Source organism: Hemibagrus wyckioides, linkage group LG11 (genome assembly GCF_019097595.1).
Source record: "Hemibagrus wyckioides isolate EC202008001 linkage group LG11, SWU_Hwy_1.0, whole genome shotgun sequence".
NCBI classification, from domain to species: domain Eukaryota; kingdom Metazoa; phylum Chordata; class Actinopteri; order Siluriformes; family Bagridae; genus Hemibagrus; species Hemibagrus wyckioides.
In genome coordinates this window covers 314,462-342,014 of record NC_080720.1, presented here as the reverse complement: position 1 = coordinate 342,014, position 27,553 = coordinate 314,462, and the positions used below count along the sequence as shown (strand labels likewise).

The following is a 27,553-nucleotide window of genomic DNA, read 5'->3' as shown; positions in this document are numbered from 1 at the left end:
AGTATGAAGTGATGATGAAGTATGAAGTGATGAAGTATGAAGTGATGATGAAGTATGAAGTGATGAAGTGATGAAGTATGAAGTGATGATGAAGTATGAAGTATGAAGTGATGATGAAGTATGAAGTGATGATGAAGTATGAAGTGATGAAGTGATGAAGTATGAAGTGATGATGAAGTATGAAGTGATGATGAAGTGATGAAGTATGAAGTGATGAAGTATGAAGTGATGATGAAGTGATGAAGTATGAAGTGATGATGAAGTATGAAGTATGAAGTGATGATGAAGTATGAAGTGATGATGAAGTGATGAAGTATGAAGTGATGAAGTATGAAGTGATGAAGTGATGAAGTATGAAGTGATGATGAAGTATGAAGTATGAAGTGATGATGAAGTATGAAGTATGAAGTGATGATGAAGTATGAAGTGATGATGAATTGATGAAGTATGAAGTGATGATGAAGTATGAAGTGATGAAGTATGAAGTGATGAAGTGATGAAGTATGAAGTGATGAAGTGATGATGAAGTATGAAGTGATGATGAAGTGATGAGGTGATGAAGTATGAAGTGATGATGAAGTGATGAAGTATGAAGTGATGATGAAGTGATTATGAAGTATGAAGTGATGATGAAGTGATGAAGTATGAAGTGATGAAGTGGTGAAATAAAGTGTAAGCTCTGCCGTAGAGAGGAGATGCTGAGGGTCTGGAGGATCATTCTTCTGCTTTCTGTCACTAAACTCCTCAACCTTCAGAAAATTGGGCTTCACTCCAGATCATGAAAGTAACTGATAAGTTTAATATAAATCTGAGAGCCAAAACATTTTCATTTATTTTTATTTTAAATTTCACAATTCTGTAAAAATCAAAACAGTCAGTATTTTATATTTAGTTTAAAAGATAAAAAGATTAAGAGGCAAGAGAGGAATTAGATCCAAAAAAAAATCATAAAGCTTATAAAAATGTTCATGAGGGAAATGAATCTGAATCAGTGTAAGGAGTCGATTCAGAGAAATGAAGCTTTGGGGGATTTGACTCCTCGTTAAAGTCCAGTGGATAAAGGAGGTGACAATAATCAATACTACACACACACACACACACACACACAGTATTGATGATTATTTATTACGCATTCCTCACAGACTTTTCTTCAGTACCTGATGAAGCTACAGTATATTTTAATAGAGATACAGGTTACTCACATAATGACTGAATTATTTTTCTGAGTTAATTCTGAGCTCTCTTCCAAATCAGAGCAACAAATAAAGATCAAAGTAGGTTTAAATCATGTGAAACAGTGTGTGTGTGTGTGTGTGTGTGTGTGTGTGTGTGTGTGTGCTGTAAATCATACTTGATACAAACCTACAGTGAAAAAATATATATAAATATTCTAATGAAATAAACATAAATATTCGTTGTTTCTTTTTTTTTGATAGAATGTTGTTGTTTTTTTTAACACATGGCTAAGACTGAAGAACAGGGGTGCCAATACTTTTATGCAGCCCCACTGGTGGACTAGTACATACACACCTGTATGAAGGTGAAGCTGGTGAGATACCGGATTAATGATGAATGAGTGTAAACCTTCAGGAGGACTTTAAATCTTCTGTTAGACCTGTACATTAGATCACTGTTCTCCGGCTCAGCAGCGCCCTCTAGTGGTCACACGCTGCAGGTTTGTCCAGAAAACTCGAGACCTACGCTGTGTATTCATCACTAATATATATATATATTAAATTAACCGTGTTTTCACATCATGCTGTTTTTCAGATAGCATTGATTTACTCGCAGTTTACTACATTAAACCAGAACCACTTTTTTAAAAGTATATACACATATAAGATTATATATATATAGAGGGGGATGGGCCCCTGGACTCTGTGGGCAGTAGGGGTGCTCCTTCTCCCTCCATGTTGGCTCACACACAGACAGAGAGTAGAGAAGCTTCTAATCCTAATCTGAGCCAAAATGGACGCCGTTTCTCGTTAGAGCGTGAGGAAATCCCGCAGCTGGGCAGCAGAGGGCGCTCCGCCTCACACGTCTGACTGGAGACAAAGATGGCGGTGCGGAAGAAAGACGGCGGGCCGAATGTGAAATATTTCGAAGCCTCAGACACCGTGTCTCAGTTCGACAATGTCCGCGTGTGGCTGGGGAAGAATTATAAAAAGGTACTTAGCGGTTTATTTGCATGTAAAGAGCAGCAGGAGGTGATGTGTGGAGGTGATGGGGTGATGATGAGGAGAGAGACAGACACGGAGACACAAATCCAGCTGTTTAAATCCTCTAACCGCAATCAAACAATAGGGGATGTAGGATTATCCTGAGGAAAATACAGCGGTTTATTTAGATAAAACATTTCACACAGGGATTTAAACACATCACTTTAATATATCAGACAGGTCTAATGTGATCTGATGGAGGAACACGACGCGTTTTTCTTTATCCGGGAGGGAAAAAAACCTAAATATGCTTTAGTGTGCAGCGCGCGCGCGCGCGCGCACACACACACACACACACACACACACACACTTCACACATCCAGATGTGCCTCCGGTTTGATTTCTCTTATTTTAATTTATTAATCAGCTTGTACACGTCTCTAAAAATAGTGAATGATTTTTTTTGTGTCCAGTTCAGTCCCCTTTCAGTGCCCCTCCCCTTTCATCATCATCATCATCATCACACTAAACCATAACCATAACTCTATCATAATAACAAAGAAAAACTCAAATTCACAATAAATGTATTATTATTAATTGGAATTCGGTGGTGGATGTGGTCAGTGCAGGTTACATGATCAGAGGCAAAAAACCCTCATAAATAAATCTAAGAGATCTGAGGATTGTAACCTGTTCATGTTCATGTGTTTATAATAACTACATAAAAACTGTAAGAGTAATGAGAGATGATAGTGATGGTCACTGCATGAGTTTTTAGCCCACAGTGTGTCCAGTTAAAACCTGAAACTGAAATGGATTTAATTTAGAGTCATGATGAACTACTCTGAAAACTAACCCTGGTGTGCTGATGATACCATCATGTTCACAATTACCCCCCAAAACCCCCCCAAAAACCCCAATTACCCACAATAACCAATGTAATGTCACTTTGTAGGGTTCCTTTACTAACCAGACACTGACCGATACGTATCCAGGACATTTGTTCAGACGGCTCCCTGCTCCTCCTGCTGTGTGTTTATGTCCATCCTCTGGAACAGAGTTTATACAGAGGTCATGACTCCTCACACACAGCTCCAGTCCACTCCACTGGTCAAGGGAAACTGGATCAGGACTAACTGATGAGGGTCACAGTCATGGGGTGATGATGGATATATTATAAAGTTAGTAATAATCACAGTGAAGTCCATTTCAGTCCAGTTTAACACCACACACTGTGGAAAACAAACACAGGGTGAATATTTCTGTATGGTGTTGTACAGATCAGATCTCCAGATCCAATCAAATAACACACATTACATCTGATTTATACTGAGATTAGACCTGGTGGAACATCTGAGAGATAATCTGATCTCATTTACACTACAGATAAACTACCACTCCCTCACCTGTCTCTCTTTCTCTCTGTCTCTCTCTCTCTTTCTCTCTGTCTCTCTATATCTCTGTCTCTTTCTCCCTCTCTCCCTTCCCCCCCTCTCCCTCCCTCTCTCCCCCTCCATCCTCTCCCTCCTTTTCTCCTCCGTTCTCTCCCTCCTTCCCTCCCTCTCTCTCTGCCCCCCCCTTTCTCCCTTTCTTCCCCTCTCGCCCTCTCCCCCTCTCTCCCTCCCTCTCTCTCTCTCTCCCTCCCTCCCTCCCTCCCTCTCTCTGTAAGTACCTGAGCTGTTAAAGGTAAATAATCCACACCTTCCAGCCAATCAGGTTTGAGCATTCTGCGTACTGTTATATATAATGTTATAATGAACTCTCAGAAAAGTGGGTGGAGCTATGAGTCGTGTCAAAACCCTGCAGCACACAGATTACTAAACTAAACTAAGAGTTTCTAGTAGTCTGTAGCTGAGATCAGTGAACACAGACAGATATACACCAGGTTCATCATCACTCAGGTTAGCTGCTTACTTTCTTTGTTTTACACAAAATCAAACCCCTCCCTCCCCCGGTGTAGCTTGATGATTATTAATACCTTTAAAACTTTGAACAGCTGTGTAAGAAATGTGTGTAAGTTTAGCTGAAAGAGAGGAACAGGACAGAACAGTGAAAGTGGAGATAATGTTCAGACTGAAAGTCAAAAAGTTTCTGCTCTTAAATCTACTCAAGTATTAAAAATGACACGATTATATTCTTTAAACAGAATAAAATATAACTTTAAAGTTAACGTAATTGGAATAAAATGTAAATAAAATAGCTGTGTAGCCTGTGGTCACTGGCTGGACGAGAGAGGAGGAGAGCTGGAAGGAATTATAAGATCGAAATAAAAATCTACAGAATATAAAGGATGTTTATTATAAAAAATATAACTCAGAGTAAAGTCTTTAATTTCAGTTATTCTTAAAGAGCTCCTGAGCGGCTCCACAGAAACCCTCACCTGTTACCTGGAGCTCCGGCAGAATTCTCTGTGTTCCCCTAGTGGGCGGGGCCTACCTGCTCTCACCTGTCCATCACACTAGCCAGTGCTGACCATCTGTGAGACTGTGTGAAGAGGGCAGATAGCACGTACCTCAGAGAGACACAGCTCTGTGACACAGCGTGAGCAGCAGGATGAACTGATGACTCTGTCTCTAAACGTGATGATGATGTAAATCCTCACAACAAACAACAACAAACATGGGACTGCATTTAATCCCATTAATGTTGTTTATTGGTAGCGTAATAAAGCTGCAGTGAGATAACTTCCTGTCTAATTCACTGGTACTGTAGTGAAGAGTGTAATTATCACCTGCTAATTAGGCTGTGTGTGTGTGTGTGTGTGTGTGTGTGTGTGTGTAGTATATCCAAGCGGAGCCTCCCACAAATAAATCACTGTCCAGTTTGGTGGTTCAGCTGCTGCAGTTTCAGGAGGAAGTGTTCGGTCGACATGTCAGCAACCCTCCACTCACCAAACTACCGGTACACACACACAATCAACTCACCAAACTACCGGTACACACACACAATCAACTCACCAAACTACCGGTACACACACACAATCAACTCACCAAACTACCGGTACACACACACAATCAACTCACCAAACTACCGGTACACACACACAATCAACTCACCAAACTACCGGTACACACACACAATCAACTCACCAAACTACCGGTACACACACACAATCAACTCACCAAACTACCGGTACACACACACAATCAACTCACCAAACTACTGGCACACACACACACACACAACTCACCAAACTACCGGTACACAAACACACACACTCCACTCACCAAACTACCGGTACACACACCAAACTGCCAGTACACACTCCACTCACCAAACTACCAGTACACACACACACACCAAACTACCAGTACACACACACATCCTCCACTCACCAAACTACAGGTACACACACATACACACACACCAAACTACCAGTACACACGCACACACACCAAACTACCGGTACACACACACACTACACTCACCAAACTACCGGTACACACACATCCTCCACTCACCAAACTACAGGAACACACATACGCACACACCAAACTACCGGTAAACACACACACACAGACTCCACTCACCAAACTACCGGTACACACACACACACATCCTCCACTCACCAAACTACAGGTACACATATACATACACACGCACACACACCAAACTACCGGTACACACAGACCAAACTACCAGTACACATACACACACACTACACTCACCAAACTACCGATACACACACCAAACTACCAGCACACACACGCACTCAACTCACCAAACTACCTGTACACACACATACTCAACTCACCAAACTACCGGTACACACACACACCAAACTACCAGCACTCACACACACTCTACTCACCAAACTACCGGTACACACACACACACTCAACTCACCAAACTACCAGTACTCGCACTTCACTCACCAAACTACCGGTACACACACACACACACACTCTACTCACCAAACTACCGGTACGCACACACACACACACCAAACTACCGGTACACACACACACACCACTCACCAAACTACCGGTACACACACACACACCACTCACCAAACTACCGGTACACACACACACACCACTCACCAAACTACCGGTACACACACACACACCACTCACCAAACTACCGGTACGCACACACACACACACACTCCACTCACCAAACTACCGGTACGCACACACAAACACCAAACTACCGGTACACACACACATCCTCCACTCACCAAACTATAGGTACACATACACACACACACACACACCAAACTACCGGTACACACATACACACACACCAAACTACGAGTACACACACACACCAAACTACCGGTACACACACAGACTCCACTCACCAAACTACCAGTACACACACACAGACTCCACTCACCAAACTACAGGTGCACACACACACCAAACTACCGGTACACACACACACAAAACTATGGGTACACACACAGACTCCACTCATCAAACTACCGGTACACACACGCACACACACACTACACTCACCAAACTACCAGTACACACACACATCCTCCACTCACCAAACTACAGGTACACACATGCACACACCCATAGATTCCACTCACCAAACTACCAGTACACACACACTCAACTCACCAAACTACCGGTACACACACATCCTCCACTCACCAAACTACCGGTACACACACGCACACACACACTACACTCACCAAACTACCAGTACACACACACATCCTCCACTCACCAAACTACAGGTACACACACACACACCAAACTACCGATACACACACACACTCAACTCACCAAACTACTGGTACACACACTCACACTCCACTCACCAAACTACTGGTACACACACACACTCTACTCACCAAACTACTGGCACACACACACTCAACTCACCAAACTACCGGTACACAAACACACACCAAACTATCAGTACACACACACACACTCCACTCACCAAACTACCGGTACACACATGCACACACACACACTACGCTCACCAAACTACCGGTACACACACATCCTCCACTCACCAAACTACAGGACCACACACGCGCACACACACCAAACTACCGGTAAACACACACACACAAACAGACTCCACTCACCAAACTACAGGTACACACACACACCAAACTACCAGTACACACACACACACACACACAAACTATGGGTACACACACACAGACTCCACTCACCAAACTACCAATACACACACACACTACACTCATCAAACTACCAGTACACACACAGATTCCACTCACCAAACTACTGGCACACACACTCAACTCACCAAACTACCAGTACACAAACACACACCAAACTATCAGTACACACGCTTACACTCCACTCACCAAACTACTGGTACACACACACATCCTCCACTCACCAAACTACCGGACCACACAAGCGCACACACACCAAACTACCGGTAAACACACACACAAACAGACTCCACTCACCAAACTACAGGTGCACACACACACACCAAACTACCGGTACACACACACACAAAAAAAACTATAGGTACACACACACACAGACTCCACTCACCAAACTACCAGTACACACACAGACACACTACACTCACCAAACTACCGGTACACACACACACACTCAACTCACCAAACTACTGGTACACAAACACTCCACTCACCAAACTACCGGTACACACGCACACACACACACACACTACACTCACCAAACTACCGGTACATACACACATCCTCCACTCACCAAACTACAGGTACACACACACCAAACTACCGGTACACACACACACAGACTCCACTCACCAAACTACCGGTACTCAGTCACACTCCACTCACCAAACTACATGTACACACACACGCACACACACACACCAAACTACCGGTACACACAAACAAAACTACGGGTACACACACACAATCCACTCACCAAACTACCAGTACACACACACACACACTACACTCACCAAACTACAGTTACACACACACACTCCACTCACCAAACTACCGGTACACACACACACTCAACTCACCAAACTACTGGTACACACACACTCAACTCACCAAACTACCAGTACACACACACACACTCAACTCACTAAACTACCAGTACACACACACCAAACTACCAGTACACGAGCACAGTCCACTCACCAAAATACCAGTACACACACACCAAACTACCAGTACACACACACTCAACTCACCAAACTACCGGTATACACACACACACACACTCAACTCACCAAACTACCAGCACACACACACACTCAACTCACCAAACTACCGGTACTCACGCTCCATTCACCAAACTACCGGTACACACACACACACACCAAACTACTGATACACACACACGTACTCAACTCACCAAACTACAGATACACACACACTCAACTCACCAAACTACCGGTACACACACACACATGCACCCAACTCACCAAACTACTGGCACACACACACACTCAACTCACCAAACTACCAGTACACACACTCAACTCACCAAACTACCAGTACACAAACACACACCAAACTACCAGTACACACACACACATTCAACTCACCAAACTACCAGTACACACACACACACCAAACTACCAGTACACACACACACACACATTCAACTCACCAAACTACCAGTACACAAACACACCCCAAACTACCAGTACACACACACACACATTCAACTCACCAAACTACCAGTACACACACACACACTCAACTCACCAAACTTCCGGTACACACACACCCACACACCAAACTACCAGTACACACACGCGCCACTCACCAAACTATCGGTACACACACCAAACTACCGGCACACACACACACTCAACTCACTAAACTACCGTTACACACACACACACACACAACTCACCAAACTACCGGTACTCACACTCCACTCACCAAACTACCGGTACACACACACACTCAACTCACCAAACTACCGGCACACACACACACTCAACTCAGCAAACTACCGGTATACACACATACACACACACTCAACTTACCAAACTACTGGTACACACACACACACCAACCTATCAGTACACACACTCAACACACCAAACTCCCGGTACACACACACATGCAACTCACCAAACTACTGGTACTCACACTCCACTCACCAAACTACCGGTACACACACACACCCCAAACTACCGATACACACACACGTACTTAACTCACCAAACTACCGGTACACACACACATGCACTCAACTCACCAAACTACCGGTACACACACACATGCACTCAACTCACCAAACTACCGGCACACACACACACACACACTCAATTCACCAAACTACCGGTACACACACACATGCACTCAACTCACCAAACTACCGGCACACACACACACACACTCAATTCACCAAACTACCGGTATACACACACACACACACACTCAACTCACCAAACTACCAGTACACAAACACACACCAAACTACCAGTACACACACACACACTCAACTCACCAAACTACCAGTACACACAATCAACTCACCAAACTACCAGTACACAAACACACACCAAACTACCAGTACACACACACACACTCAACTCACCAAACTACCGGTACACACACCAAACTACCAGTACACACACCAAACTACCAGCACACGCTCAACTCACTAAACTACCGGTACATACACACACACACACACACACACACACCACTCACCAAACTACCAGTACACACACACCAAACTACAGGTACACACATCCTCCACCCACCAAACTACTGGTACACACACACATCGTCCACTCACCAAACTATAGGTACACACACATACACACACCAAACTACCGGCACACACACACATACACATCCTCCTCTCACCAAACTACCGGTACACACACACACACACACACCAAACTACCGGTATACACACACACACGCAACTCACCAAACTACTGGCACACACACACACCAAACTACCAGTGCACGCACTCAATTCACCAAACTACCGGTACACACACACTCAACTCACCAATCTACCAGTACACCCACACACCAAACTACCAGCACATATACGCGCCACTCACCAAACTACCGGTACACACACCAAACTACCGGCACACACACACACTCAACTCACCAAACTACCGGTACACACACTCACACATCACTCACCAAACTACCAGTACGCACATACACACCAAACTACAGGTACACACACACTCAACTCACCAAACTACCGGTATACACACACATACACAACTACGGGTACACACACACTCAACTCACCAAACTACCAGTACACACACACACTCAACTCACCAAACTACCAGTACACACACACACTCAACTCACCAAACTACTGGCCCACACACACACACTCCACTCACCAAACTACCGGTATACACACATACACACACACTCAACTCACCAAACTACCAGTACACACACACACTCCACTCACCAAACTACCGGTACACACACACACTCCACTCACCAAACTACCGGTACACACACACACTCAACTCACCAAACTATCGGCACACACACACACACTCAACTCACCAAACTACCGGTATACACACATACACACACCCCAAACTACCAGTACACACACACACGCAACTCACCAAACTACTGGTACACACACACACTCAACTCACCAAACTACTGGTACACACACACACTCAACTCACCAAACTACCGGTACACACACACCAAACTACCAGTACACACACACACACACACACACTCAACTCACCAAACTACCAGTACACACACACACGCACACCAAACTACCAGTACACACACACACACTCAACTCACCAAACTACCAGTACACACACACACACGCACACCAAACTACCAGTACACACACACACACACTCAACTCACCAAACTACCAGTACACACACACACACGCACACCAAACTACCAGTACACACACACACACACTCAACTCACCAAACTACCAGTACACACACACACACGCACACCAAACTACCAGTACACACACACACACACACACTCAGTAGTTCTGACTGTAACTGTGTGTGTTATCAGATGAAGTGTTTTTTGGACTTTAAGGCGGGCGGAGCTCTGTGTCACATCCTTGCTGCTGCTTACAAGTTCAAGAGTGACCAAGGATGGTGAGATGTTCCTCACACAGTTCTCATACACTTCTCTCAGGGTTCTCACATGCTTACTGTTACTTCAGCTGTGTGTGTGTGTGTGTGTGTTTCAGGCGGAGGTTTGATTTCCAGAACCCTTCTAGAATGGACCGGAATGTGGAGATGTTTATGACCATAGAGAAGTCTCTGGTACAGGTGAGATACAAAAGCACCACACAATACCAAGTAATGGAATCTTCGCACCAACCTGAGTGACCACTGTAATGTTCACTGCAACAGTATTACAGCACCACCTGGAACCACCTTTCGCCCTAAAACACCTGCTTATGACTAAATAAATCTGTGTGTGTGTGTGTGTGTGTGTGTGTTTACACAGAATAACTGTCTGACCCGGCCTGTGATCTACCTGAGCTCAGAGATCGAACCCAAACTTCTGGGAAAACTGAAGGATATTATTAAACGACACCAGGTACCTTCATAACCCTTACACACTCATCTACTGTGTGTCAATAAATTCCTGTTTTTTACTTTTGCAACTCTGTGTGTGTGTGCATGTGTGTGTGTGTGTGTGTGTGTGTGTGTGTGTGTGTGCGCACGCGCGTGTGTGTGTTTCAGGGCTCGGTAACTGATGATAAACAGGCCAGTTCTCATGTGGTGGTTCCGATCCCCGCCAGTCTGGAGGAGGGTGAGACAGTGATACATCACTCCACTCACACAACAATACACACTCATTGACCTTCACTGTTCAATAACCTGGTGTGTGTGTGTGTGTGTGTGTACAGAGGAGTGGGTCCGTCCTGTGATGAAGAGAGATAAACAGATGCTGCTGCACTGGGGTTACTGGCCTGACAGGTACGACTGCAGATTAGACCTGTGTATGTTCTGGATGGTGATTGGTCAGAAGGTGTTGATTAATTTTCTATAACAGTCCAGATAGAGGAACATTTCACACCTGTAGTTCTGAAGCAGGATTAAAGCAGCACTTTTGGTTCTGAAACCCTGCTCTGATGCAGTCACATCCAATTAGAAGGAGTCTCTGTCCAGTCACAGGAGCCTGCCTGTGTGAAGAGCATTTAAGGGGAAAAAAAAATATTAAAAAAGGACAAAAGGTGATATAAAGCGCGTTTTTGAGCAAAAAGGAGACTTTAAGAGGAGATTGATTTTTACAGGTCTGGTCAGTAAAGTCCAGGAAAAACTCAGTCGGAAAGAACAATGAGAGTTATTTAATGAACTCCTGGTCAGCTACACCACAAACAACACCTGCTCAGGTGCAGAACGACACACCTCAACTCTTTCCTCTCTGATATGCGAGCAGGAGACGAGTTATTTAAAGCGGTCAGTTGCACACTGTATTTATTTAATCATGGACACTGCAGATATAAAAAAAAGAGTCCAGTGAGGAAGATCAGATTAAAGAGCAGAAGAGCGGAGTTTGGTGTCTCAGTAACGTGAAGTGTTGTTAGAGAGAGAATAAAGAGAATCTGTTAGGGAAGGACTGTTTACAGCTGCTATAACGTAAGTGACCACAGGAACTAACTCGCTTTACGATTATTAACTGGAACTGGATGAACAGATAAACAAGCTGATGTGTCATTGTTTAGATTAATAAAACATTGTAATTGTGGGTAAAGTGCTGTGGAGTAAAGGGAATAAAACACGTGGGGGCACGCTCTTTAAGGTTAGAGTAACTCCACTACACCACCGCAGGAGCGATGGTCTGATAGAGTCATTAGTTACTCAGTTTAGTTAGTGGATGAGTGGATGGACATTTAGAATGTTTGATAGGATGAAAATAAATGCAATGAATATAACTCTAATCTCCTGGAGCTTTTATTTTAATTCTAATGTTATTTCAGACACAGCTCATGACCTCAGTTTTAAATACTCAACTTTAACATAGACAAGTGTGAAGCCTGAGTGAAAGTCAGTTGTGTAACTCTGTGTGTGTGTGTTTGTGTGTGTGTGTGTGTGTGTGTGTGTGTTTGTGTGTGTGTTATTGTGCAGTTATGATACATGGATCTCAGCCAGTGAAGTGGAGGCTGTAGTGGAGGATCCACCCAGTGCAGAGAAACCCAGGAAGGTATCAACTCTCTGAAACACCTGTCTCTCTATAACTCTCTTACTCTCTCTCTCACTCACACACACACACACACACACACACAAGTTTTGTACTTAAGTGAATGCCCTGACATTTGTGTGTGTGTGTGTGTAGGTTCATGCTAAGTGGATCCTGGATCTGGATCAGTATAATGAGTGGATGAATGAGGAAGACTATGAGGTGGGTGAAGGAGGCACAAGGAGGAAAAGGATCTCAGCTAAGACTCTGACAGATGAAGTCAGCACTCCAGACGAGAGGAGAGATAAAAAACCCGCCAACACCAAGAAACGCAAACGCTCCCCTTCACCATCCCCAACTCCACCTCCTCAGGAGAGCAAGAAGAAGAACACCAAGAAAGGGTGAGAGAGAGAGAGAGAGAACCTGATATATTTTTCTGTGTTGGTCAGAAGCCTAAAGTTCAGGTTTGCAGATTCAGGATAAATATAAAGTTAATTCTAAACTGTTGTTTTTATTCTACAATATCATATTTCTACAAAGCTGCTTTGAGAAAGTGTCCCTGGTTAAAAGTGCTATACAAATAAAATAAAATTAAATAAATATAAATAGCAAAGTGCTATACAAATAAAATATAGTCAAATAAATTGTGTGTGTGTGTGTATAAAGGCCTACTACACCCTACAATAAGTCCAAGCGAGGTCAGAGGGAGGAGGAGCAGGAGGATTTGACCAAAGACCTGGACGAGCCATCACCTGTACCTGCGACAGAGGAGACACTTAATAAAACAGGTAACACACAAACACAGTTGTGTGTCATCCTACACAATGTCTGACCACACCTCTGTAATCCCTTAAATTCTCTGACCACACCCCATAATCCCACATATAGATAGATAGATAGATAGATAGATAGATAGATAGATAGATAGATAGATAGATAGATAGATAGATAGATAGATAGAGATACAGGTACATAGCAATGAAATGCTGTTTATCATCTAGCAGAAGTACAAACAGTAGAAATTGTGCAAATGAAGAAGTGCAGATAAATATATAAATATCTACAACAATAAATAAGGCTGTGTCAGAGTGTGTATAGAGAGGTGTGTACAAGTTGTATTTACAGATAAAGTGTAAAGTATAATTATATACTGTGCAAAAATGTGTGCATTATGTACACTGTATGTACAACAGTAACAGATAATATACAGTGTTTTTACAGATAGTATATATATATACATATATATATATATATATATATATACATACATACATATATATATATATATATATATATATATATATATATATATATATATATATATATATGTACATTATAATTATATTACACTGAGATGATATAACAGAATGTACAGGGTGGAGCAGAACTGCACGGTGGTGAAGTGTAGTGAGACGTGAGTGTTCTAGTGGTGTAGTGTAGAGGTCAGTAGATTTATTGTTGTGAGGAAAAAACTGGCCCTGAACCTGCTGGTACTGGTGAGGATGGACCTGTATCTCCTCCTGGATGGAAGGAGGTTGAACAGTTTATGACTCGGGTGGGAGGAGTCGAGGATGATTTTGTGTGCTCTGCGTAGTATCTCTGACCACACCCCCTAAATACAACACATACTCTGACATATTCTGACCACACCCCCAGAATCCCAGATACTCTGACCACACCCCCTGTATTCCACAGATACTCTGACCACACCCCCAGAATTCCACAGATAATCTGACCACACCCCCTAAATACTACACATACTCTGACCACACCCCCAGAATTCCACAGATACTCTGACCACACCCCCCATATTCCACAGATACTCTGACCACACCCCCAGAATCCCACAGGGTCACAGTCATGAGGTTGACCTTCACGTTCTACAGTAAATCACACACGTTTAAATGTAGATTATTTAATAAACACTGTTTTTCTGTTTGTGTAGTGACTAAAAAGGACTCTGACTCAACTCCAGTGAAGGGCGGGACTGATGGAGGTGAGTAGATGAGTGTGTTAATGTGTCTGTTCAGTTACAGAGTTGTATAACACTCATGTCCTCTGTGTGTGTGTGTGTGTGTGTGTGTGTGCGTGTGTGTTGTAGATGAACAAGAGGATGAGGCAATGGAGACAGTGGGGAAGGTAACATATGATTTACAGAAACTGTAATACCGTAAAGTAGTCAGAAGTATTGGAACTGTTCTTACCTTATATTGCATTACTCTTTAATTATTAAGTTCATTAAACTACTATGTAATGACGTGTGTCACTGGAGTGTGTCATTCACAGGCCTCTCTAATTTCACTCATTTAAGTGAATCTGATGTGAATGACATGTGGCAGGAAGTTTTGGACCATCTTTCTGCTTTTCTGTCTCTAATGTACATTTACATGTCTGTCTAAAAATTCCTTTAATTCTATTGGTCATCATTTTCATTTTGACTCCACTGAAGTACGGCTGTTACTGAACATCCTTTTATATTTATATCATCACTCCTGTAGAAAAGACAACTTTCACTTATTTTACTAACAGGTGTGTGTGTGTGTGTTGTCTGTAGGAGGAGGATGAAGGTTCTGCCAGTGTGAAGGGAGAGCCAGTGAAAGGATCTGATCTACATGAGGATAACGTAACAGAACAGACACACCACATCATTATTCCCAGCTACGCTGCCTGGTTCGACTACAACAGGTACCTAAATACCATGTACACACACACACACACCCATTACACTGTATAATGGCCTAATGTCATCCATGTGAAAGATGAGGGTCACTTCATTGTTTTCACAATATACTGTAGCATCAACAGTTTCTGTCTTCTCTTCGTCCAGTCTACTCCACCCTGTGTCTGTAACAATCTTCCCCCCCCAGTGTTCATGCTATCGAGCGCAGAGCTCTGCCTGAGTTCTTCAATGGAAAGAACAAATCTAAGACCCCTGAGATGTGAGTACACACACACCTACACTCCTCACCTCTCTATTCTTCACACACACACACACACACACACACACCTACACTCCTCACCTCTCTATTCTTCACACACACACACACACACACACACACCTACACTCCTCACCTCTCTATTCTTCACACACACACACACACACACACACCTACACTCCTCACCTCTTTATTCTTCACACACACACACACACACACACCTACACTCCTCACCTCTCTATTCTTCACACACACGTTAAACATCAGTCAGTTATATAAAATAGAAGGTGAGACATGTAAATGTTCTTCAATAACTTATCATAATATAAATCTTCAGTTAGTTTGGCTCTGTAAACATGACCTCAGAGCAGCTTTACAGAAATATTAAAACTATTAGAATGTGAAGCTCCAGACACACAACACCTCACTGCTGTCATAGACCATACATAATGCATTATACAGGGGTTGGACAATGAAACTGAAACGCCTGGTTTTAGAGGACAATAATTCATTAGTATGGTATAGGGCCTCCTTTTGTGGCCAATACAGCATCAATTCATCTTGGGAATGACAGATACAAGTCCTGCACAGTGGCCAGAGGGATTTTGAGCCATTCTTCTTGCAGAATAGTGGCCAGGTCACTACGTGATGCTGGTGGAGGAAAATGTTTCCTGACTCGCTCCTCCAAAACACCCCAAAGTGGCTCAATAATATTTAGATCTGGTGACTGTGCAGGCCATGGGAGACGTTCAACTTCACTTTCATGTTCATCAAACCACTCTGTCACCAGTCTTGCTGTGTGTATTGGTGCATTATCATCCTGATACACGGCACCACCTTCAGGATACAATGTTTGAACCATTGGGTGCACATGGTCCTCCAGAATGGTTCGGTAGTCCTTGGCAGTGATGCGCCCATCTAGCACAAGTATTGGGCCTAGGGAATGCCATGATATTGCAGCCTAAACCATCACTGATCCACCCCCATGCTTCACTCTGGGCATGTAACAGTCTGGGTGTTACGCTTCTTTGGGGCTTCTCCACACCGTAACTCTCCCGGATGTGGGAAAGACAGTGAAGGTGGACTCATCAGAGAACAATACATGTTTCACATTGTCCACAGCCCAAGATTTTCGCTGCTGGCACCATTGAAACCGACGTTTGTCATTGGCACGAGTGACCAAAGGTTTGGCTATAGCAGCCCGGCCATGTACATTGACCCTGTGGAGCTCCTGACGGACAGTTTTGGTGGAAACAGGAGAGTTGAGGTGCACATTTAATTCTGCAGTGAGTTGGGCAGCTGTGGTTTTATGTTTTTTGGATACAATCCGGGTTAGCACCCGGACATCCCTTTCAGACAGCTTCCTCTTGCGTCCACCGTTACTCCTGTTGGATGTGGTCCGTCCTTCTTGGTGGTATGCTGACATTACCCTGGATACCGTGGCTCTTGATACATCACAAAGACTTGCTGTCTTAGTCACAGATGCGCCAGCGAGACGTGCACCAACAATTTGTCCTCTTTTGAACTCTGATATGTCTCCCATAATGTTGTGTGCATTGCAATATTTTAAGCAGAACTGTGCTGTTACTCTGCTAATTAAACCTTCACACTCTGCTCTTACTGGTGGAATGTGCAATCAATGAAGATTGGCCACCAGGCTGGTCAAATTTAGCCATGAAACCTCCAACACTAAACTGGCCAGTGTTTCAGTTTCATTGTCCTACCCCTGTAAATACTCAATACATAGGGCATAACATTCTCTTCCTCTCTCTCCCTCCCTCCCTCTCTCTCTCTCTCTCTCTCTGTCTCTCTCTGTTACAGTTATCTTGCCTACAGGAACTTTATGATAGATACGTATCGCTTGAACCCACAGGAGTATTTGACGTCTACAGCTTGCCGTAGAAACCTGGCAGGAGATGTGTGTGCCATCATGAGGTCAGGGGGAAAGCATGGAAATGACAACAAACTACAACACACAAACTACAACACAAAAACTACAACACAAACTACAACACTCAGCCTACAACACAACCTACAACACACAAATTACAACACAAACTACAATACAACCTACAACACAAACTACAACGCCAACTACAACACACAACCCACAACACAAACTACAACAAACACTACAACACAGACACAAACTACAACACACAAACTACAACACACCAAGCAAAACACAAACTACAACACAGACACAAACTACAATACACAAACCACAACACAGACACAAACTACAACACACAAACTACAACACAGACACAAACTACAATACACAAACTAAAACACAAAAACTTCAATGCACAACCTACAACACAAACTACAACACACAGCTACAACACAGACACAAACTACAACGCAGACACAAACTACAACACATACGACAACACAAACTAAAACACAGACACAAATTACAACACACAAACTACAACAGACACAAACTACAACACACAAACAACACAGACACAAACTTCCACGCAAACTACAACACAGACTACAACAGACAAACTACAATGCACACCACAACACACAAACTACAACACAGACACAAACTACAACACACAAATGACAACACACAAACTACAACACAGACACAAACTTCAACACACAAACCAGAACACAGGCACAAACTACAACACACTACAACAGACACAAACTACAACGCACACCACAACACACAAACTACAACACAGACACAAACTACAACACACACTACAACACAAACTACAACACACAAACTACAACAGACAAATAACAACGCACACTACAACACACACTACACAGACACAAACTACAATACACTACACCACAGACACAAACTACAACAGACAAATTACAACACACACTACAACACTACACAGACACAAACTACAACACATACGACAACACACAAATGACAACAAAGACACAAACTACAACACAGACACAAACTACAACACACAAACTACAACACAGACAAACTACAACAGACACAAACTACAACACATACTACAACACAGACACAAACTACAACACACACTACAACACAGACTCAAACCACAACACACAAACTACAACACAGACAAACTACAACAGACACAAACTACAACACACACTACAAAACAGACACAAACTACAACACACTACAACACAGACACAAACTACAACACACACGACAACACACAAATGACAACACACACTAACTTCAACACAAACTTCAACACAGACACAAACTACAATACACAACAACACACACTACAACACAGACACTAACTTCAACACATACTACAACACAGACACAAACTACAACACACACTACAACACAGACACAAACCACAACACACAAACTACAACACAGACAAACTACAACAGACACAATCTACAACCCACACTACAAAACAGACACAAACTACAACACACACTACAACACAGACACAAACTACAACACACACTACAACACAGACACAAACTACAACACAGACACAAACCACAACACACAAATGACAACATAGACACAAACTACAACAGACACAAACTACAACACACACTACAACACAGACACAAACCACGACACAGACACAAACTACAACACACACTACAACAGACACAAACTACAACACATACTACAACACAGACACAAACTACAACACACACTACAACACAGACACAAACTACAACACACACTACAACAGACACAAACTACAACACACACTACAACACAGACACAAACTACAACACAAACATAAACTACAACACACACAAACCACAACACACAAATGACAACATAGACACAAACTACAACACAGACAAACTACAACAGACACAAACTACAACACACACTACAACACATACACAAACTACAACACACACTACAACACAAACTACAACACAGACACAAACCACAACACAGACACAAACTACAACACACTACAGCACAGACACAAACTACAACACACACTACAACACAGACACAAACTACAACACACACAAACTACAATGCACACTACAACACAGACGCAAACTACAACACAGACACAAACTACAACACACACTACAACACAGACACAAACTACAACACACACTACAACACAGACACAAACTACAACACACACTACAACACAGACACAAACTACAACACACTACAATACAGACACAAACTACAACAAACTACAACACAGACACAAACTACAACAGACACAAACTACAACAGCCACAAACTACAACACAAACTACAACAGACACAATCTACAACACACACTACAACACAGACACAAACCACGACACAGACACTAATTGTTTGTTGTGTGTTTGTGTGTGTGTATGTGTTTGTGTGTGTGTATGTGTTTGTGTGTGTGTGTGTGTTTGTGTGTGTGTGTGTGTTTGTTGTGTGTGTGTGTGTGTGTGTGTTTGTGTGTGTTTTTTGTGTGTTTGTGTTTGTGTTTGTTTGTGTGTATGTGTTTGTTTGTTGTGTGTGTGTGTTTGTGTGTGTTTGTGTGTGTTTGTGTGTGTTTGTGTTTGTGTGTGTTTTTTGTGTGTGTTTGTGTTTGTTTGTGTGTGTGTGTTTGTGTTTGTTGTGTGTGTGTGTTTGTGTGTGTGTGTGTGTGTTTGTGTGTGTGTGTGTGTTTGTGTGTGTTTGTGTGTGTGTGTGTGCAGGGTCCATGCCTTCCTGGAGCAGTGGGGTCTGATTAATTATCAGGTGGATTCTGAGAGCCGTCCCACCCCCATGGGGCCACCGCCCACATCTCACTTCCACGTCCTGGCAGATACACCATCCAGCCTTGTACCCCTGCAGCCAAAAGCCTCTCAGGTACATACACACACACACACACACACATACATACACACACACACACACACACATACATACACACACACACACACACACACACATACATACACACACACACACAGTCAGTAATATATTCTTCTTATAATATAAGTGTAATAAACGTGTGGTTATTACTGATGAGTAATGCTCGATGATGTCCCGTCTCTGGTGGACAGACTCCGTCCTCACAGCCGATGATGTCGTTCCCGGACAAAGTAAAGGACAAACCCACAGATCTGCAGAACTTTGGGCTGAGGACGGACATGTACAGCAAGAAGAGCGGCCCGTCTAAGGTGATGATGAGGCTGTGTGATTAACAACTGTATTTTCAAGACAAGTGTTTTTTTTATGGTCATTTCTTTATATAGCCTTTAAACACTGGAAGGAAATGTCATGGGACAAGCACTGGGCAGTAAATACACAGGTCACTGACTGGGACTGAAATATTGAAGAGTATAGCAGCAGTATTAGCAGCAAAAAAGTTCCAAAATAAACAGCTCCTAATGAGGCTTTGTGAAGTGCAGTGTGTAACGATCTTCATGTTCCTAGCATGTTTAGTTAGCAACAGATGGGCGGAGTTTGTCTGGATGAAGTGGGTGTAGACTTCTAATGAGTGATTATTTTGTGAATAGATTAAACTCACAAATCATGTTTATATTAAATTAAAATTCATGTCAGCTCCTGAGTGATAAATGCAGTAAAGGATCTCCTTTGTAAACCACTGACCAATCATCTGAACCACTGACCAACCATCTGAACCACTGACCAAGAACCACTGACCAATCATCTGAACCACTGACTAATCATCTGAACCACTGACCAATCATCTGAACCACTGACCAACCATCTGAACCACTGACCAACCATCTGAACCACTGACCAATCATCTGAACCACTGACCAACCATCTGAACCACTGACCAAGAACCACTGACCAACCATATGAACCACTAACCAATCATCTAAACCACTGACCAACCATCTGAACCACTGACCAACCATCTGAACCACTGACCAACCACTGACCAATCAGTCTGTGAGGTGGGGTATGTGTAAAAGTGCAGACAGGTGAGAGAGTTTGTGTCTTCAGGTGACTCAGAGGAAGTGTATGATATCTGGTCAGTAGGTGTGATAGTGAGAGCAGGCCATTGGGCAGGACGTGGTGATGGACCTGGAGAAACGCTGTGGGAGAAAACGGCACGCTTCGGTCACCCCAGGGTTCGAATCAGGGGCAGTGTAAAGAGAGATGTCTGAAAATACAGCGGTCAAGGGCTTTTTATAAAATACATTAAACTACAACCACAACACTAATGTTGTAACACTGTGTGTGTGTGTGTGTGTGTGTGTGTGTGTGTGTGTGTGTGTGTGTAACAGGGTAAAAATGCTGCAAGTGCCACACGGGAGTGGACTGAACAGGAAACTCTGCTGCTGCTGGAGGTAATAAACTCAGTTCTGTGTTGTGTGTGTGTCTGTGTGTGTGTTGTGTTTGTCTGCTAATCTCACCTCTGTGTTGTGTGTTCTCTGTGTTCAGGGTCTGGAGATGTATAAGGATGACTGGAACAAGGTGTCGGAGCACGTGGGCAGTCGTACACAGGATGAGTGTATCCTTCACTTCCTGCGCTTGCCCATCGAGGACCCGTACCTGGAGGAAGGTGCAACGTCTCTGGGGCCGCTGGCGTATCAGCCGGTTCCGTTCAGCCAGGCGGGGAACCCGGTCATGAGCACCGTGGCCTTCCTGGCTTCAGTGGTGGACCCACGAGTGGCCTCAGCCGCAGCCAAGTCTGCTCTAGGTGAGAGGTCAAAGGTCAAAGTACAATTGTCGGTTGTGATAGTTAATAAAGGTTTTGTGGGTAAAACTATTGGCCCCTGTCATTGTGTACATGGTCTTTATTTGTCTGTGTGTGTGTATGGCAGAGGAGTTCTCCAGGATGAAGGAGGAGGTTCCAGCAGCTCTGGTGGAGGCTCATGTGCGGCGTGTGGAGGAAGCAGCCCGAGTAAGTGGCAGGCCAGATCCACTGTACGGCCTGGAGGGCAGCGGCATCGCAGGAACCGGCCTGGAAGATGGAGATAAGCCTGGTAATACACACACACACACACATACACACACATACACATACACACATAGGGGACTCTATGTTAGCAGCCTTGTTATGGTTACACACCATAGTCCAGAGTAGATTTAAACACAGTGTGAGAGTAGAACTTTCATTTCTCCTGAATAATTTAATCTCTACTGAGGAGCAGCCTTGGGTCCAGTGCCAATGTCCGAGAGTGCGATATAACTCTGTATGTCCTACTGATGAAGGTGTGATGTTACATTTGGATATAAATCACCCACTGAATGTGTGTGTGTGTGTAGCAGAGGAGAGCAGTGACGAGAGCAAGAGCAGTGATGCTCAAAACACGGAGGACAAGAGAGACAACAACAAGGTACTGAAGTGTTTAATGAAGTGTTACATCAGCATGTGGACTGTACTCTACTGTAACTGTGTGTGTGTGTGTGTAGGAGGCTAAAGATGGTGCGAGTGAGGAGGAGGAGAAGCAGGGTGAGAATGGGAAGAAAGAAGAAGAAGGCAGTAAAGAGGCGGAGGCAGAGCGGGAGGCAGAGAAGACCGACTCAGACACAGGTACGTTCAGAAGGAGCTGCTGTTTGTGTGTTCCTATTGGCTGGAGAGTATGACATCATTAAGGGGGAGGACAATGTGTAGACATAACAATGTATAGACATAACAGTCAAAGCTGATTTCATAAAACGTGTTTTGACAGCTTGTCAATCAAATTTGCTCCGCCTTAGATCAGTATGAGGTCAGAGTACACACAGTGACATAACACCAACACCAGAGTCACAGGTAATACAGTGCTGTGCAGAAGTACCCCCCCCCTTCTACATCACCATTACACTGCCATTATTATGACTCTAAACATCATGTTCTTGAAGTGGAGGAAAACCAGGAGAGTTTACAAAATCATTTATAAACCAAAAACTTTAGATAGAAAACTCTTTCAGAGGCTGGGGGCGGAGCATCACCTTCCTACAGTACAACTACCCTTAAAACCCTGGAGTGATTCAACACCAAGAACAGAAATGTGTAAGAAACGGCCAGTCAAAGTCCAGAACTTCATCTGGTCACAATCTGTGGCAAGAGCAGAGACACCATTACCGTGAATATAAATCTCTCTCTCTCTCAGGTGATGTAGAGAAGGAGAAAGAAGGAAAAGAAGGATCAGAGGATGGACAGAGAGAAGGAGAGAGTGATGGAGAGAGGAAAGCAAAGGTGGAGAGAGATGTTGGTGAGGGGAATCTGGCCACAGCTGCTGCCTCTGCACTCGCCGCTGCTGCAGTTAAAGCCAAGGTGTGTGTGTGTGTGTGTGTGTGTGTGTTTATTGCTGCTGAAAAAGAACCAAGAATGAGTCTGAGGATGAATAACTGATGCTTTGTGTGTGTGTGTGTGTGTGTGTGTGTGTGTGTGTGTGTGTGTGTGTGTGTAGCACCTGGCAGCAGTGGAGGAGAGGAAGATCAAGTCTCTAGTGGCTCTACTGGTGGAGACTCAGATGAAGAAGCTGGAGATCAAACTGAGACACTTTGAGGAGCTGGAAACCATTATGGACCGAGAGAGAGAGGCGGTGAGGCATTATGGGAAATGTGGGGCCTTACACACTTTAAGGTTCCACGTGTGTGGTAAAGGTTCCTGAACTCTCCTGATCTAAATTAAGTTCAAATTGCTGAGGAGACTTTTTCAAAGATTTTGAAGAAAGAACTAGAAAGCTGTGGTTCCTGTGGTAGAATTACACCCCTGATATGTGGTAGATCTTGTGTTAAAGATAAAACACAAGCACACTATAGATTTAGAATGTGTGTGTGTGTGTGTTTGCAGTTGGAGTATCAGAGGCAGCAGCTCCTGGCTGATCGTCAGGCGTTCCACATGGAGCAGTTGAAGTATGCGGAGATGAGGGCACGCCAGCAGCACTTCCAGCAGATACAACACCAGCACCATAGCAACCAACCCGGCAACCAGCCTGGCAGCGCACCGCCCATCCCCCACCAATCGGCACCTAACGCTAATGCCCCACCTCCTGCTCCCAGTCTTGCCCCAGCAGCCTCTGCCAGCAACCCCAATGAAGCCCCACCCGCCGCTGCCTCTCATGGCTCCTCCCCCAACAACACACAGCCTGGAGCAGTGCAAGGTGAGAGAAAACACACACACACACACACACAGTCAGAACTGTGTTAAAGCACTGGAGTTACTCTGACAGTTAATATCTTCTCTCTCTCCTGCCCTTACACCCCCCCACCCCACCCCTCTCTCTCAGACTCCAGCACTGCACTAACAGGAGATTCCCTCCATCCGTCCGGCCCGGTGACCCCTGCACAGTGAACACACACACACAGGGTTTGAGGGAATGAGAGGATGATGAAGTTTTGTTTCTGGGAGACTTTTAGTCTTTTAAACATTTGACATTAAACTGTTCAGGACCACAAATCCAACTTCAACACACTAATCTCTATAGGCTCTGGACTCTACACTCTGATGACCAGTGTTAAGTGTGGGTGTGTGTGTGATCTATGGTCCAGTGGTTTATCTACAGAACCCTGGTGATGTTCCACCACCTCACTGTAGCTCCTTCAGCTTCTCACAGGACAGGAAATAAAACATAAGCTGCACTTTTAAACCTTTTCCCGTTATTTCTGGTTGGAATGATGAAGTAAGATTTGAACCTGAAGCACTTAGAAACGTTATTTTACTAAAAGTCTCCTGGGTTTTTGTATTGATGATGAGGACAGAATGATGATGATGATGAAGGTGTTTGTGTTTGTGTCAGGATGAAGTCAGAGCTTTAGGTTTAGTTGCTCCATTTGTTGGGATTCAGTTCTTTTTATTTTTTTACACGCTTTATTTTGAGTATTTTCCTGTCAGAGTAAAACTGTTAGCATGATTATTACCTGATGGACAGAACAGTGTTAAAGCCTGAAACTTTTCTTTGTTGACTGTAAATGAACATGTGTACTGTAAAACTTCAGAACCGTTCCACTGCAAACTCCTGACATCACTTCCTCTTAAAGTTCCTCCACTTCCTCTACAGTTCCTCTTCCTTTCCTCTAAACATCCCTTTTTCACTTTGTCTTTCATCCCTGTTTCACACACACTCCATTTCTCTAAGTGTTTAGAAGCAGGTGTTTAGTGAGTGTGTGTCCTGTTATTTCACTCAGTGTTTTTATTCACAGCACACAGATCTGATTCATTTCCTAAACTTCTGACCACACATTGCTCCACTGACCACATCTCTTTTATTTACATGGTCTGCAGAGCCACATCCTTCACCTAAGTGACACTGAAAGTGTGGAAGAGGGACGTGTAAATACACAAAGAGTCAGAACGCCTATCTGTTCCACTGCAGAGACTCCGCCCCTTTATGCTGGCCCTTGTAGATGACCACAGATGAAAATCTGGGCATGTCTTTAAATCCATAGAAGCCAGTTAGAAGGCAGTGTAGATATACATTTCGGCCTGTTTTGTTATCAGGAGCTAAGACGAGTCGAGCGTGTCACTGCAGGTTAGATCACCAACTTAACCGAGTCATAAACCTGTATAAAAGTTAATGTATGAATTTAAAGACACGCCCACATGGAAATGGTTTCCTGCTCCAATCAGATTTGTAGTTTGTGTGAAACACATTCAGTGTTTAAATACTTGATTCATCATTAAAAAAGATAAATGGTGTGTGTGTGTGTGTGTATGTGTGTGTGTGTGTATGTGTGTGTGTGTGTATGTGTGTGTGTATGTGTGTGTGTGTGTGTGTGTATGTGTGTGTGTGTGTGTGTGTGTGTGTGTGTGTGTGTGTGTATGTGTGTGTGTATGTGTGTGTGTATGTGTGTGTGTGTGTATGTGTATGTGTGTGTGTGTGTGTATGTGTGTGTGTATGTGTGTGTGTATGTGTGTGTGTGTGTATGTGTGTGTGTGTGTGTGTGTGTGTATGTGCACACATGAAGTTAAATGAAGGAATGTGAGTACCCGAGCAGTGACAGAGGGTGGAGTTACGCCTGCGCTCGTGTGATTGTGTAGCTTCTTATTTTTGTATTTTTATATTTTTTATTATTCTGTCATGAACACAATGCTTCTGTTTTGCTCTTAGCGTTATTTTACACTTATAACATGTTTGTGTAGCCGATTCATCTGTGTGAAGGTGTCATGTTATATCCCGACACTCCACCTCTGTGTGTGTGTGTGTGTGTGTGTGTGTGTGTGTGAGGACATTACTTTCAGTTATGTTTATGTTGTGTTGTGTTTCAGATTCACACATAACAACAGTAATGCAGTTTAATACCCCCCCCACACACACACACACAGGTTTTGTCATTTCCGTGGTGAGGCACTAGTGATTTATGAAACAGTGTGTGTGTGTGTGTGTGATGTTTTTCTACTCGGGATGTTTGTGTTGTTAAAGTTGAACAGTTGTGTGTTGGATGTCGGCTCTTCGCTGATCAGATCAGCCGCTTTAGAAAGATCGCTCTTTAATTTCACAAAAACATCCATAAACCTTCAACAATAAAATGTCATCAATCA

General features: G+C 43.5%; 1 protein-coding gene across 3 annotated transcripts; it reads left to right on the top strand.

The window, feature by feature from the left end:
• Positions 1-2,034: 2,034 nt before the first annotated feature.
• Positions 2,035-27,553, top strand: smarcc2 (SWI/SNF related, matrix associated, actin dependent regulator of chromatin, subfamily c, member 2). Of its 3 annotated transcripts, none has more exons than XM_058403469.1 (26): positions 2,035-2,168; positions 4,941-5,060; positions 11,119-11,204; positions 11,300-11,381; positions 11,563-11,655; positions 11,802-11,871; positions 11,969-12,038; positions 13,191-13,266; positions 13,399-13,643; positions 13,909-14,030; positions 15,188-15,238; positions 15,344-15,381; positions 15,797-15,927; positions 16,110-16,181; positions 18,000-18,113; positions 20,817-20,970; positions 21,168-21,284; positions 22,365-22,427; positions 22,522-22,780; positions 22,905-23,066; positions 23,353-23,420; positions 23,497-23,617; positions 24,180-24,343; positions 24,480-24,614; positions 24,866-25,175; positions 25,302-27,553. In XM_058403469.1, the coding sequence occupies exons 1-26, from the start codon at positions 2,058-2,060 to the stop codon at positions 25,364-25,366; spliced, it is 3,099 nt and encodes a 1,032-aa protein (XP_058259452.1). In that variant the 5' UTR covers positions 2,035-2,057; the 3' UTR covers positions 25,367-27,553. The 3 variants fall into 3 exon arrangements, with proteins under 3 accessions (XP_058259452.1, XP_058259449.1, XP_058259453.1); XM_058403466.1 differs by having other exon boundaries at positions 23,350-23,420; XM_058403470.1 differs by lacking the exons at positions 2,035-2,168; positions 4,941-5,060 and adding an exon at positions 5,817-5,839 and having other exon boundaries at positions 11,121-11,204; positions 23,350-23,420.

Coding starts and splice junctions, on each gene's coding strand:
- smarcc2 (XM_058403466.1), top strand. CDS start 2,058: ATGGCGGTGCGGAAGAAAGACGGCGGGCCGAATGTGAAATATTTCGAA. Junction 13,644..13,908: donor AAGAAGAACACCAAGAAAGG/GTGAGAGAGAGA, acceptor GTGTGTATAAAG/GCCTACTACACCCTACAATA. Junction 22,428..22,521: donor AAACTCTGCTGCTGCTGGAG/GTAATAAACTCA, acceptor CTCTGTGTTCAG/GGTCTGGAGATGTATAAGGA.